The sequence below is a fragment of the Gastrolobium bilobum genome, unplaced genomic scaffold (genome assembly GCF_033153095.1).
Source record: "Gastrolobium bilobum isolate Gb01-03AN ecotype WA unplaced genomic scaffold, APGP_CSIRO_Gbil_v1 utg1269, whole genome shotgun sequence".
Taxonomy (NCBI): domain Eukaryota; kingdom Viridiplantae; phylum Streptophyta; class Magnoliopsida; order Fabales; family Fabaceae; genus Gastrolobium; species Gastrolobium bilobum.
This window is the reverse complement of record NW_026898540.1, coordinates 307,545-323,019: the sequence shown is the minus strand read 5'-3', so window position 1 is coordinate 323,019 and position 15,475 is coordinate 307,545. Positions and strand designations below refer to the sequence as shown.

Genomic DNA, 15,475 nt, shown 5'->3' with positions numbered 1-15,475 from the left:
GTCTAGATGATATGTCTGCCTAAAGGGGACACATCTCTTAACCGTGTATGCTCATTGAGGAAATTTTATTTGAAGTTGTAGATAAAGTTATTGGAGGCTCATTGAGCTAGAGATCTATCTGCCCAAAAGGGATGGATTTTCGAACCCAATGTGGTGCTCATTGATTAATTCATCTGAGGTTCTGACCTTAGTTTATACCTTGGTTTGTGCATTCTGTCCAAAGAGAAATGTACTATTATGCTGGCCTTGTTATGACAACCTATTGTGCTAAATTATTAACTCATCCTTAGAAACTTCTTCTTGAGATTGTAGATGAAGTTATTGGAGGTTCATTGGTCTAGGAATCTATCTGCCCAAAGGGGATAGATTTTCAAACCCAGTGTTGTGCTCATTGATTAACTCATCTGAGGTTCTGACCTTGGTTCAACCTTGGTTAGTGCATTCTGCCCAAAGGGAATGTACTATTATGTTGGTCTCATTATAATACCTTGATTGAATGAAAGGTGTATATTGTTCTTTAGTTTATTCTGATGCATACCTGTTTTGCCTTAATAATGAATTTCTATGTTAGTTTCTTTAAGTAGATTTGAAAACATGTTTGATTCATTTTGAAATGTTTATTTTAATTTTTTATATACATAATTATTTATTTGTAATTATTTGCTCTCATTCATATTTTATTTTGTGAGCTCTTATTCATGTTTAATTTCGTGATAAATATTTATGTTCTTTTTTTAAAATTTTAATTAATAAAAAATTGTTACATATTATGGTCATTATTATGTTAGTTCTTAGTCTTCCTAATTATGCATATATTTTATGTAGTCTTTCAATTAAGTTTCACTAGTGAGCCAAAGTGTATAATTGTTCATGTTCAGCATGAGAATTTTTATATAAATTGTAGTTTGGAGAATGCAATATAAATTTTGGAAATGTATGTTATAAAGTTATTCATATTATTTTGAAATTTTTATTTCTAATCTTATTTATAAATTATGAGAGTTCTTTAACAATATAAATTGTTACTTGCATAAAGGGGATCATTGTATGCAACAAATTTTGAAACTTATATGGAGATAAATAATAATATATATATATATATATATATATATATAAATAATGTGAAGTAATTGTTAACTATTACTCTGCCCAAATGATAGTTTATTATATGCTAATTATTTCGTTAAAATTACTTCACTGCCCATAATTAATATAATTGTATTTATGTAATAAATATACTTTTGACATGAACGATAACAATGTCATAATAGAATTGTTGATTGGATTGAATTGTGATTAATTAAGATAAGATCTTGATTTTTATTTCCCTTTTTATGAATTTTGATCTTGATAGGACATTGTATCTTAGCCTATAATTAATGTACAGAATATACTTGACGTGTTTTTTAGTAGGAGAGAAATGATTAATTTTGTGTGATCTTGAAGTTATTGTCGAGTCAGTAGAAGATAATTGCTTAGTTTTTAATGTCAGGATATGAGTTTATTTTGAAATGAATTTTCTATAAGGTTTCTTTGAGAAGGATTTTGAATTCTATATCCCCTTTTAAATCAACATGGATTTTATTTTACATTAATGGTGATTTGATGAGGTAGTGACTTTCTTGAGCTATGATGAAAATAATTTCCGTTAATATATTTACCATAAGGTCAGTGGGAGAAAAGACTTTTTTCTTGTATTGTATGTGGATTACTTAGTTATTGAGAATGTTAACTGACTCTCTAACCAAAGGACTTAGGCTCGTGATATTTGAAATGCATGTGAAGAACATGTGGATTGTGAGTCGGTTTGATGTACTTGGTTAGTGGGAGTTTGAGTTCTTTGTTATTTGCTTATCATGTTGAATTGTTTATTACAAGCATAATTGATATTTGGTTGATATATAAATCTCTTACAGAGCAATTGATAAAGCATTGAATTTTGCTATTGTATATATTGTATATTTGTGTTTGTGTTTATCAATTGTGAAATATTAGAACTCAGTGTCGATGGGACCACCATGCCTATGGTTGATACTGTATTGGAGTTTGAGGCATGATTTTGGAACTCAGTGTCGTTGGAACTATCATGTTTGTGGTTGAAACTATATGGGAGTTTGAGACATAATGGTGTTGTTAGGACTACAGGGCCCGTAGCCGACACCATATTTGATTATATGATGGTTTTTTGATAAACCATGGAATTTCTCCGGCTTTAAGGAATTTGAGAGAAATTTGAGGACTGACAGAGAAAATAGCAGTTTGGTTGTTGTTGGATCACATTGGCATGTTATTTTCTTGCTATATTCCGCACTAATGACTAGTCGACGGAGCCAAGTAACATTTGTGACCATAGAAGGTCTTATATAAGTAAGGGTATAATCACCGCCTGATTCAATGTTATTTGATTTTAGTTGGATAGAGTCATATTCATATATCACATCTTGGATCATGTGTTTTCTTAAAATGTGGCCACATTATAAGAATTAGTCCTTAGTCCGAAAGTCGTTTTCAAATAACTTGTTTTTCTTTTCTCTTTTAAATTAAAATTTAACAATTGATTTTGCCCAAGTGGGAGAATATTAGAAATTTTTATAATAATTGTGGGCTTCAATCAATTGTAGTTTTTCTTATTTTTAATAAAAAAACGGGCTAAGTCATGATCAATATGGGGTGCAGTATAAAGCCCATTTAATTAAGTGATCCTTTTGTTTGGGCTTGGATATCTGTAAACTGATTAGTGTGGATAACAGTGTAGCCCTAATCCATAGGCCCATGATGGGAAGGGGACTAGGGTTAATAAGTTTCGCTAGATCCTCTCTGCATTCACAACGTGTTAGAAAACTGTTACTCCGCAACTCGCCCCATCGATAGTTGTGATCAGGGAGTGGTGTGAATTGCAGAGAAAGATCCTAATCTTTCCATTGCAGGAGCATTAGAGGAAACAAGAAGCCTTCAAGAAATCAAGAATCATGTCTTCAACAAGTAAGCCTAAATCTTTTGGTGTTCTAATTTCATATAATCTCATATTGACATTTCTTACGGACCAATTATGATATATTTATAAAAACAATATGAAACCAATAAATTAGAGTGAGAATATGGCCTAAAATTCTCTTCTTTCTAACTAGAATTTCCAATGAACAAGTTGGTGCTCCAGCGAAAAAATTAGGGTGAAAACTGAGAAGCGGCTCAAAGAGCAAAGAAAAATCTCAACCATTACTCCTTCTTCCTCTTACTATGTTCCACTCTCTATTCTTCCCAAAAATTTACAAAGTCATATTTCACCATTTAAAGTACCAACTTCTCAATCTTCTCAGCCCACTATTGCTTCTTCTTCATCCAACAATGCACTGTCCATTAGAAATGTGGCTTCCATACTCAAGAGAGGTGAATTGAATATTACAAATTTTTTACTAAAGCCCCTTCTAATTTCTAAGTTATCATTTCAAGAAAACTTTAATATATGAAAAGTTAATCAATACATTCAAACAATCCATAACATATAATATATCATAATTATAAAGCCTATGCTAGCACATACAAGATATCAAAGAAGCAATTAAAGTGCTATAAATAAAGAGTGAGGGTTTAGAAAAATTCAAACTCAATATATCTTGATTCGCTCACTACCACTTGTGACCTACATGCAGATTGAAGCCGATCGATCAATTATTTCACTATTCGTCAAGCTTCACGGGTGCTTGACAAACCACTATAACCTTCCAAGACTTCAGGCTCTCGAATGTCTTTCACTCCAAATTTACTTAGGTATTTGTATACCTCTCAAATACAATGGATCTTACAACCCTCTCAACTTAAGAATACAAAGGGTGAAGTGTTTGGAAATAAATATACACTCTCAAAGTTTGGATATACAATTTGAAGCACTATAGGTATATGGATTTTCAAGATATGAGCTCAAATATATTTGATCTTTGAAAAATATGAAAAAATATGCAAATGATAGTGTAGAAGCTCTCAAAGTATGCTTAAGATATGTAAAAATGATGTCCAACACGTTTTAGAGTCATTGGGAATACATATATAGTGTTTCCATTGAAAACTAGTTGTTTATAGCCATTATAAACATTTTGTAATAGTATTTCCATGTGCAGGTAATCGATTCCCAACCTAACAACAAGAATATTGTTTCGTATTTTAGGTATAACTTGAGCTATTCTTGTCGGATTGATATGATCTTGATCTTATTAGAAAGATAAAAGAAAGATCTACAACTTGTATTAGAACACAAGATCCAAATACATCATCTTGGATGAGAAAAATTGTCCAAAAAATGGAAACCAAATTATGCAGCAAATTTTAAGTTCAAATGCTTTCTAACTTACTTCCAACCATTTTTTATGAAAGATGTTGACTTGATAAATATGTTTTGAAGTTATAAAACATGTTAAGGATATTTTCGATGGATTTTTCAAAAAAAATTCAAGTATATAAAGGTTTTGGATTATGTAATTTGAAAAACATGTTTACTTTTAGCTTGCAATCTACCATATACCCTTACAATCATATATAAGTCATAAAAGTGTATTCTAATAAGGAATTAAATTTAGCTTCTTGTGTTGATTCTTATATCTTGATCCTTATTTGAAATTGATGTTTTGACTTGTTGAATATGACAATGCTTGGTATTTTGTTTGTTTTGATCCTTTTTCATCATGGTTATGATATTGAGCTTCTCTTAGATGTTGTCCATGATTTGTTGTCTTTGACCTTGGTGTTGCTCTTCTAATTATTCCTTATTTATCTTGATCCAATGATCTTGCCACTTTGATATGTCATTACTTTTCTTGTGTGGCTACACCATACATCTTTAATATCCACATATGGTTGACGTTTTTGCTCTTGGTCAATGTTCTTCTCTTTTTGTTGTTGCCACTTTGTTATAATCAAAATATACCCTGTATCTACACTGTCACACCTCTTGTTAGCATAGAAACTACTCCAGCCCCTATTTTGGACACTCCATCTTTTTATCTACCTTCTGTTGCCACTGAAGTCCATTATTATACAGAGGTTCATTCTGATTCCTCCTCTACACCTTCTAGTTTACCCTCCTCTAATATTTGAAGCTCATCTCCTTTGAGTAGTTTGTACGAGATTATAAATTTAGCTTTCAGTGCAATCTTTATATTAAACAAAGATTTCTGTTAAAAGAAATCAAATGCTCATCATAAAATCAAAAGAGATTGGGTAGATCTCGATCTAGACATCTAGAGTTATGGTATCTTCCTTATCTCGTTATATTTTATGATTTTATGGAAGTACTTTGCTTCGAGTTTTATTTCATTTGGATGTTCTCTTTGACTCTCGAATTCAAGGTTAAAGTCATTTAGGGGGCGTTTGGTTCAGGAAATTTTTTTAGAATAGTAGGGAAATGAGATAGATAGAGAAATGTTGGAAAGATAGATAAAGTGAGATAGGTAAAAAAATGTAAAAAAAAAATGTTTGGTAAGGAAAAACTTTACTGGGAAAATTAGGTAACTTTATGAAATCAACAGTGCATTAAAAGCCAGATAACCGGTTTTCCGAAAAATCTCACCTTCAAATTGGGTTTCTAAACAGTGCGGATATCTATGTTTCTCATAAATCCAGACAAATTGGATAGATGAATTTTTGGTGAAAAACGTTGAAACAAACATGGTATTTTTAAAAGCCGTACTTGAGAATGATAGATATCTGCTAAAAAGCTCCCAACCAACCCCACCTTATGGATTCTGTTGGGTTTTTGGATATCTATTCAACTTTAACACTCGTCTCTTTTCAACCAAAAATATGTAGATTAACATGGGTTCATTTCGAAGGGAGAATGATACTACTTCAACTGTAACTTCTTTTTTTATCAATTAATAACTTTTAGTTGCAAGTTTGAAACTTTTTAATTAACCTTGTTACTTTTGTCTGAAAAATTATAGACTTATGACAAAAAATTACAAATTCATGAATAGGAAGTTATAAAATTTACAATAAAATTACAAACTCATGAGAAAAAAAAAGTTCCAAACTTATTGAAGTTGCATGGTATTTTTTTTTTTTTTGGAGGAAGTTGCAAAATATATATTTATGGGAAAAAAAATGTGTCAGTTTAAATGACACCTCTTGTATTATTTTACTCTCACAAAAAGGTGAAACTTATACCTTTAAAATTTTTTTCACTCGCTTTCCCTTCCATGATCTATCTCTTTCTCTCACTTAAAATGACACAACTTTGTGTCCTTTAAAATAATAAACATTTTTTCCTATATTTATTTCTTGATAACTTTACCAAATGAAATATATATTTATTTCTTGATATCTTTACCAAATGAAATAGAAAGAATATTAATTGAATAATAATAATACTCTGAATGTTTTAATAAAAAATGATTTAATTCAATATATTCATATTTTCTTATAACTAAAATTAAAAATGTTTAATGACTTTCTTTATGTACAATTATCTCCCAAAATATTTTGAAACAGTAAGTCATTTCATCCCATATATGTATAATTGTTAGGAATAATTTCAAAATTGTTGATGTGTTTTTACCTTCACTATTTTTGTCAAACTTAAACAACACCAAATGAGGTTCAGGATGAGTAATTACTATTCTTTGCAAAAGTATACAATGACCCAATGTGAAATACAATTTATACATGCTAGATTTAATTGTACTTAACCCACATTGAGTACTTAATATATGAAAATTATTTTTTTAGTAGTCACCAAGACAGGCTATTCGCTGTCTATCTATCTAAGGACAAGGAACATAAAGAACCTGGCATGATACAAATCAACATAATTTCCGGACACCAGTATACATGGGAACACACAAATCACATCCATCGTCAATGCCCAAGATGTCACTCACAAAAAACCATCTCACTATTGCTAGAAGCGCTAGGTATACAAGTATTTCTGATAGGTGGAAATATGAGCATCTCCACAAAAGTCTTCAATCTAAATGCATGTTTAAGATTCCTGCCTAGCTAGACATCATGACATGATCAATTGCGTGAATTGCTTGATTGGAAAAAAATCTTACATCAACATCAGGATCCTCGCTGAGCTCAACCAGACATGGACGGATTGTCTTTTCCACATCCTGAATGGAAATTGAATCCACAGAATAAGAGTGGAAGTAAAAGGAAGCAAAGGAGGTATATGAGGACAGAAAACACAAGAAATGTTTATAATAATACAATAGAAATATGAGATGCTTAGTTGCTTACAGATTGATCCACTATGGGGAAGATGGACTCTAGGACCTTTGCCACATTGAACTTAATGTTGGGAACTCTACACCGGAGCAAACAGGCAGCAAAGCTGATTATATTGATCATTAGCCTATAGCGTAATCATGCTTAAAAAAAATAAAAAATACCTGTCTTTTGAAGCAGCAATAACAACAGGCAATAATTTTGAACGAGTGATTTCAGAGCCCATCACAGGAGCAAGCAGAGAGATAGCATGAAGAATGGTCATTCGATACAAATAATGTGGATTGCTAATCATCTCCAAAACCTGTATACCATGAATGCCCATACTGTTACTTGTAAGTTATATATATTAGGGAGCTCACCAGACAAGTAATAGTATAGTAGATCAAAGCGAATATTTCAACATGCGTTTTAGACCCTAACGAAGGGGTATAACAAACCCAAGAGATTATGTTACAGTGGAACTGGCAAAAAGAGCTTTAACAGAGGACAGAAGAAAGGTTGGACAGAAAGAAACCACAAATCCGAGCTTTGTTCAACTGAAATTCCCAATATATGGATATCTAACCCCAAAATCATTTGTGTAAGCCAAATAACATAGAATGCAAGAAAAAAATCTTCATTAACTACTTTTAGTAGCCGGAGCCCAAAGGTGAAATTCCTATGTTCATCATAATTATTGATCTTTTATACATGACTTCATATTTAAAAGTACCAGGAAAAACATATAATTCCATTACTCCAATACTGCTTTTACAGGAACTGGTATGCTTAAACTGAAACAAGCTTGGCTAAGACAAATGCAAGCTTCTTAGATCTCAATCTAGCCGAGTGACAGTGGAAAATGTTCACCATTTCCCCATCAGTGCTTCAATTCACACTCATAATCATTTGACACTCCAATTGAGTGAAGCATTGATCTTGACTGAGATACCATGCTTAAGAACCTCAATGCCATTTTCAAGCAATTTCCATTTTTTAATGTTAAACCAAAGTGAAGTCATTACATCAAAGAATTGGTTACTTGAATATAATTCTCCAAGTGAGCTCATACAATTTACATCCAAACTATTTAATACAAAAAAGCTGCAAAAATGACAATCCAGCACAAAAGAACTCTTAAGATCTATCAGCTTCTCTGCAAGCTATAATTTACTGACAAAAACTTGGTTCTATACATACCCATCACAAGGTTCTTTCTTCATCCACAATGGTTTATGTAATTTTCTAATTTTCATCACATTGTAAGCAATGAAATGCATCCAAATCAAAGTATAAAGCAAAACACGTATAGGAAATTAAAAAAGAAGGTACAGATACACTCAGCCACACAAACACATACATAAATAGAGACATGTTGTACTATGCTAAAATAATAATATAAGCCAACAGATGAACCTGTGGAATTATGTGCTGCATAGCCCACTCAGGACCAAATTCTTCTGCCAGGCGCTTCAAGTTGTTAGCAGCTGCTTCGCGAATTGAATGAACCTGTGACAAACAATAAGGACGTTAATAAACTCATTTGAAAAAAGTACATCCCTAAAATCCACTCAAACTAGTAAGGAAGTAGAGTCCACCAACCTTGTCCTGTAACCACTGCATGCAAAGAGCACCAAGCTTGTCATCGAAAAACCCAACCCCCAATTGACTTGCCAATAAGGGTATATACTCGATTATTGCAAGCCGAACCCTCCAATGCCTATCCTCGGCAAGCTCAACAATAGCTGGTAACAAAGATTGAGATAACAAATCGATTCCAATAACCTGCAAGAATAACTTTATCAAGATGACTTTGAAAAATTTTCTTTTTTTATGTTTTTTTCTTGTATGTGAGTAGAGGGTAGCATGCAGGCACAAGGCCATAAGCTTTATTTGCTAGAGTTAGTAGCACCACAGGAGAAAAAGAAAAAAGAACACAGTTTGTCAAAAGAATATAAAGCAATTTACAGATAAAAACCACTCCTGAACTATAAACCTGGTTCACTTGATCAAGCTTGCTTATGATATTTAGGCGCACATCAGGAAATTCATCCTTCAAAAGGGAAAGGAAAATAGGAAGAAGTTGCTCGATTGTTGCATCCTGCAATGACGAAAAGGAAGAATAGGTAGTAGTTTCTCGAACATTTTGAAGAAAAAGAAAAAATGTTAAAACAACCCTGCCATGGCATTAGTTGCAGAAGCAAAACTATCACAACCCAATATAAATTTCTTAATACCAGCTAAAGAAAGAAGTCAGATACAAAATAACCACCCAAGGATAAAAATATTCAGATTGATCATAAATTTTAAAAAAACTAAGGAATGATAGGCGGAACAAAGAATGACACAAGAAACATCGATAACATTCACATAGGTTTTAACTCTATAGTTGACACCTTTGCCAGGGTACAAGGACAGGATATGTAACCTAAATTTGACAGTGAGGCTCTTTCTTCTCTTTATTACAGGCTGGGAGGGTGGGGAGATGAAAATTTATAGGGTGATTCTGGTTAACTACTGCACAGGCCAATCAACTACAATCTCCAAATCCACTTGCAAAGGACAATATTATTTTTAAAAAAGGACAAATCTCAATACAATGCTGTTCTTAGGTCTAATTGCCTACACACCACAATCCAGGTAATTCACATGTGAAGATGCAATACATAAGACCCAAAGCACTAAATGATGTCTCCATCTCAGTTTAGATGAGAGGAAAAAGGAGAGAAAGGGGGGGGGGAGAGGGGGGGGGGGAGAAGCAAGAATAGACTCCAGTTTTTCTGAGTTAGGCACTGAACGACAAATTGAATAATTTGAAGGACAACCAACAAAAATTTAACCATGTATGATAGGGATAATGACCTTTTGTGCTTTAGACCAAAATAACTGCAAAGAATGCCATTTGACATTTATACCTTTCCTAAAACCGGAGCCATTCCCATTATTACTGAAGCCAAAGCAGAGCGAACATGCTGAGAAGAATCTGATGACAATTCCTGCAAAAGTTGTAGCAAAGCATTTAAACCTGTAAATATAAATTTGAGAATATACTAAATTGCAAGACAAAAATTAAAGAGGCGCTCACCTTCACACAAGGAAGAATATGCTGAATTGCAAGATCTGGATTTAAAATCCGGCAAAACTTTGTCACTTTCCCAGCAGCTGCTATCCGTACTTCGGCTTCGTTGTCTCGAAGCAACCGCACATAAGCAGGGACCAATTCCATTCTTCACAAACAATCATCACGAGAGAAAATCTTAAGAAACATAAAATAGATATACTGATAGGACATTGAATCCGGAACTTAGTAAACATAAGTGGAAATCAATATAGGAGATTTTGCATTTAAAGTTTCAAACCATTAGCATGACTGGCCCAACCAGTGAACACAGCTCATAATACACAATATATTAAAATAATATAGTCATGAGTTATATGATACACAGATATACAGCATGTTTAATATTCAGCCAAAACAAAATACCTGGTAGGTTCAGGGCCAACAGCTTCACAGAGCTCATACAATTGATTTGCAACCATGTAACGCACACGCCAAGACTTATCCTGTTTCAGGATCAAATCAAATCAGACCAAATAAAAAAGTAATAAATAAAATGAAAAAAGGTGACCTAGTATGATGGACAACATTCCACATATATATAAATTCAGGCATAACAAATTAATAAGGGTGTGTTTAAGAGTTGGGAGGATAAGAGAAGGAACATATCCAAGGAAAAATAAGGGGAAGGGAAGAGACTGGGCAGGTTAAATCATGCTTTTCCTTATTCATGTAAGAAGTTTAAAATACACAAGGAAATAGAAGGTAAAAATTAATGTGTGTGTGTGTGTGTATAATACCAATTTACAAATTCACTATTTATTAATAAACTATTACAATAACATTATATTTCAACCATGATATTTTGATGAAATTTAGATATAATTTTTTTGCAACTATTTAGATATATTTTTAAGAGTATAGTCATGGTGGTTAGTATTGTGCATCATGGATGTATCATTTTTGTCAAATTACTGTACTGCATCAAATCAAGTATATCTTAAGATATTTTGATAAATAAAACTACCAAAAATTATATGTATCATTATAGTACAGTATCTGGTATATGAATGGATAAGAATATATTATTACTAAATAATTTTCAATCTCTAGATAATAAAATACCAATCAAATTTGGTGGGTTGCACATGGGACTTATAAGAGATTGACACTAGTCATTTAACCAGGACCTCATGCTTTCAATAGAAAGAAGTGTACAGAAAAGAACAAAAACAGAAGAGAGACTGTGATCTCTGATCAAGAAAAATAATAAAATAAGGGTGGGGGACTAGAATGAAGAATTATGTAGTCTTATTTTTAAAGTTATAAGTACAACAAAACAAAGCAAATATGGAAGAACAGTTATTGGTCCCAGCTCTTACCTCCTAGTCAAAGCTGATTAAGAAACAAGCGTATATCTCAAACACAAGAATCCAAGGCATGGATATTTATAAGAGCCAATCAACGGTGCAAAGAAAATATGTAATAAATATATAATGCCACTGTTCTCATCCAAATTTTTTTTCATGATGTTTTGCAAAATTAAAACATGGTTGTCTCTGTTTGTTTGCAAGACATCAAAAGTTAAGATTAATAGCACTTATTATGGAAATTTTTTAATTCAAACTATTGGATAATAGGCCTGTATTATGCAATACACAGGATAAGGCTAGGTTGTTTTTGTTTCTCTTCGCTAGCTTTTAGATGATTTCTGATAAAGTATATGGCATGGTGCTATTTAGAAGATGTCCTTTTAAATAAGTATTCTAGAACATTCTTACAAAAGAAAAACCAAAGAAAACAAGTAGCATAATATAATTTGAGCATGATGAAGAAGAAAAATTAATTATATGATTATTAATAGTTCTATCCACTCCTAAAAATGCACCTGCGAGAAGTTAACAATAACCGGAAGTATATGTGCGACACAATCTTGTGGCTCCAACAACTTGCCAAGAGCAGCACAACCCTCCACAGCCAACAATCTAACAGAGTCTTGTTCTGAACCAAGTTAAAACTAAAATTACATATAGAAAAAAGAAACCACTTGCATTAAGGAAAATAGATTATGGAATCACGATTGACAAGCCCTTTCCATCTACAAAGAATGAGAAACAAGTATTCAATTACCATCCTTAGTAAGATCTTCAAAAATTGACATGACATCTGCCTTCAAATGAGCATACTCAACAGTTGCAGCAAACTTCCCAAGATTTGAGGCAGCAGACCTTCTAACCATTGGCATGTCATCTTGACACAACTGACTGTATATTGACCTCAACTCTGTCTTTGACATATCTGGCGCACTTGGGTATGCAATATGAAATAGTCCACATGCAGAGACTCGGGCAGTGAACCATTCACCTGCTGCCAATCGCTGAAAAAAATCCAAAGCATATATTGGCCAGGAGGTTCAACCAGCAAAACAGATTTAAACTTCCAGCCTAACAGGATATATTCAACACATCATAACTGATGAATATGCTTTATGATACATGTAACCATTTAGCACCACCAAAGTGATAGATATTTTGGCCAAAGAGTGGTCTGACAAAAGGTAGATATGGGCATCATTTAAGTAGCTAAAATTACAGTGATTTAGGTACAGAAAGAGGAAAAGAGAGATATAATAGACCATGAATAACATTCTCTAGTGTATATGCTTGTGATACAAAAGACAAAGCATAACCCCTATTTATACTAGTAGTAAACTCTTAGTCCTAACCAAATAAATAAATCAGGATATAATGAAATATGGAAACCACTCTTAAAAAATCGTCAAAGATACCATAATATTCTAAGATAAACTATGCTTTAAGCTTGTTACAATAAAACATACTAAAAGAAAATACAAGAAAAACATATTGCTGTGGTAGGCGACAGAGTTCGGAATTAGACTGCATCTAGGACAAAGACAGGGCGGGGTGGCATGACTCAGTCAATATAAGTCACCATCAAAATGATCATCAACGGGAAGAAAAGTCACCACTAGTATGATTGTAACAAGCTTAAGCGGAAAAGATGTAACTTTATCATTTCTCCCCTTCAATGTTGGGCTGGCATTGGAAAAGAGACAAACAGTAACAAAAACAAAAATGACAATCCACAAAGAATGCAAAGAAACAGCCAAACACATCGAACCTGACAGAGAGAAAACACATGAGGTGAAGAGATAGAGAGTGCCGAAAAGAGAACATAGCAGGAGAGACGGCCAATCAAAAGGAATAAAATAATCATGGAAATAAAGTGGAGCTCCTGATTTTAGGGAACCGAGAAATAGAATATAGTATTGATATCTGGAGTGTAATGATACTGTTGGCCTAGGGTTTCGGTGGCAGATTTTGTGCACAGCCAACGGGAAGAAAAGAATCATGGAGATAACAATATCGTTATGGTAGAGTTCCAAATTTTAGGAAACTCAGCAGTGGAATAGTAACAAGACAGATCACAAAGGATGGTACCACTCTAATACCATATTGAATTATAGGGATTTAAGCAGATAAAGAGGAAAGGAGAGATAAATAGACTATGAGTATTATTCTCTTGTGTATATTGATGTGATACAAATTACAAAATACCCAGATTCATTGACCAACCACTTTTTTGTTTCATACGAAGAATACCAAGTTGTTTATATTACAGGAAATAATTAAAATACCAGGAAAAGTAAATGAATGCGATAATCACTACCACAATAGAAACCAGGAACATGCATGAGCAAGGAAATTTTTAGGTACGAACATTCAAGATGGAGTTCAATATATGGTAATGATTAAAGCACTTAATCGATGAAATAATGTAATCTAACCTTCACCAAAGGGATGAAATACTCAACCAAATCACTCTCCCTCATTTGAGATCCAATTCTACAAAGTGATTCCACAGCTTTTTCTCTCACACATGTTTCCTCTACAGTGCAAAGTGTCTCCAAAGGTTGGAGCAACACATGGGCATGTTCCACTCCCCCAACAAAAGGAACAAATACCCCCAACTCTTCTGCCATCGCAAGAAGTACCTCATCATCATCATCATTATTCTCACCCAAAAATGGTATTAATTCCCTACGGGTTCGCTCCTCCCCAAGAGCACGCGCAATTGTTGATAGCTTGCGAATTGAGTTCAACCGCAGCTGGATGTCATCATTTTTCAGCTCGTCTATAAGCACTGCTATTGGATACAATGGCTCATCAGCCATCGACATCTTTTGTTTCCAAGATTTCTGGCAGAATCGGTTAATTCAAATTGTTAGAAGCTAAGTTAGTAGCTCAAATACAACCATAAGTTCTGAAAATAATAAATATTATTAGATTGTCAAACTCCCATAATTCTAATGTATAAATCTTTCAACTTAAGGGGGGAAAAAAACTTGATCTTTGAAACTAATTTGCATGAAACTATTTAATTCACAATAATTACTTTACTCTCAATTCAGGTTTTTTTTTCCTTTTAACGAAATGCCTACCGAAACCAAATCAAGAATTCAAAGAAATACAAAAATAAAAAGAAGCATGCCACAACCAACATATTTCAAGAGCACCTCGAAAAAAATATTAAAAAAATTGAAAATGTTGTGAAAATGACAAATCAGAAATCGTCAACAAAACCCTAGGGTTCAAATTAAGAAGCCAAAGAACAGAAAATCGTACCGTATCGCAGGATAATATCGATATCTTTCGATTTCGCTATATGCCGAAACGAAACTACGGAGGAATTGCAATATTATGTTGAAACGTTGGATAGAATCAAAAAGCGGTTTTAGTTATGGAGATGCTAAGCATGGCCACTGGTGAATGTGGAGGAAAAGAAAAAAAAAACGAAGGAAAATGCAACTCTGAAAACCCTAACCCTACGAAGGAAGAACGAAGAAGACTATAGCGGAAGCAGTTTAAGGTCCCAAGACCGAAGTCATCATTCTTTCAATTCTTGAGTTTTAAACGCACGATTCCATTAACTTTTCCTTGCTTTTCTTATCATAAAACAAACAACTTTATATTTACAAAACTTTTCAGTTTTAATTGTTGATTCTGTTAATATGATAATTATAATTTATTAAAAATTAATAATTAATTAATAAATATAACTAAATATATTATAATCGTTAAATTAATAAAAATTAATACCTAAAAATTTAATTGTAAGAGTTTATAAGTAAAAAAAAATTATAAATATAACTTCCCTCATATTTAATCTAAGAAATAACAAAAAGGTAAATAACTA

General features: G+C 32.8%; 1 protein-coding gene across 2 annotated transcripts; it reads right to left on the bottom strand.

Annotated features, from left to right (window-relative positions):
• Positions 1-6,595: 6,595 nt before the first annotated feature.
• LOC133317295 (serine/threonine-protein phosphatase 2A 65 kDa regulatory subunit A beta isoform-like) lies at positions 6,596-15,191 on the bottom strand. Of its 2 annotated transcripts, XM_061519157.1 has the most exons (13): positions 14,905-15,191; positions 14,067-14,477; positions 12,389-12,635; positions 12,147-12,259; positions 10,685-10,764; positions 10,286-10,427; positions 10,116-10,196; positions 9,197-9,301; positions 8,803-8,985; positions 8,617-8,709; positions 7,383-7,522; positions 7,231-7,297; positions 6,596-7,103 (listed from the first exon to the last, which is right to left on the bottom strand). In XM_061519157.1, the coding sequence occupies exons 2-13, from the start codon at positions 14,457-14,459 to the stop codon at positions 6,984-6,986; spliced, it is 1,764 nt and encodes a 587-aa protein (XP_061375141.1). In that variant the 5' UTR covers positions 14,460-14,477; positions 14,905-15,191; the 3' UTR covers positions 6,596-6,983. The 2 variants fall into 2 exon arrangements, with proteins under 2 accessions (XP_061375141.1, XP_061375142.1); XM_061519158.1 differs by lacking the exon at positions 14,067-14,477.
• Positions 15,192-15,475: the final 284 nt, after the last annotated feature.

Excerpts from the sequence above, each read along its gene's own strand:
- LOC133317295 (XM_061519157.1), bottom strand. The coding sequence starts at position 14,459 with ATGTCGATGGCTGATGAGCCATTGTATCCAATAGCAGTGCTTATAGAC. Across the intron at positions 12,636-14,066 it reads ATTTCATCCCTTTGGTGAAG|CGATTGGCAGCAGGTGAATG; the intron begins GTTAGATTACAT and ends GATTTTTTTCAG. Across the intron at positions 10,197-10,285 it reads ATATTCTTCCTTGTGTGAAG|GAATTGTCATCAGATTCTTC; the intron begins GTGAGCGCCTCT and ends CAACTTTTGCAG.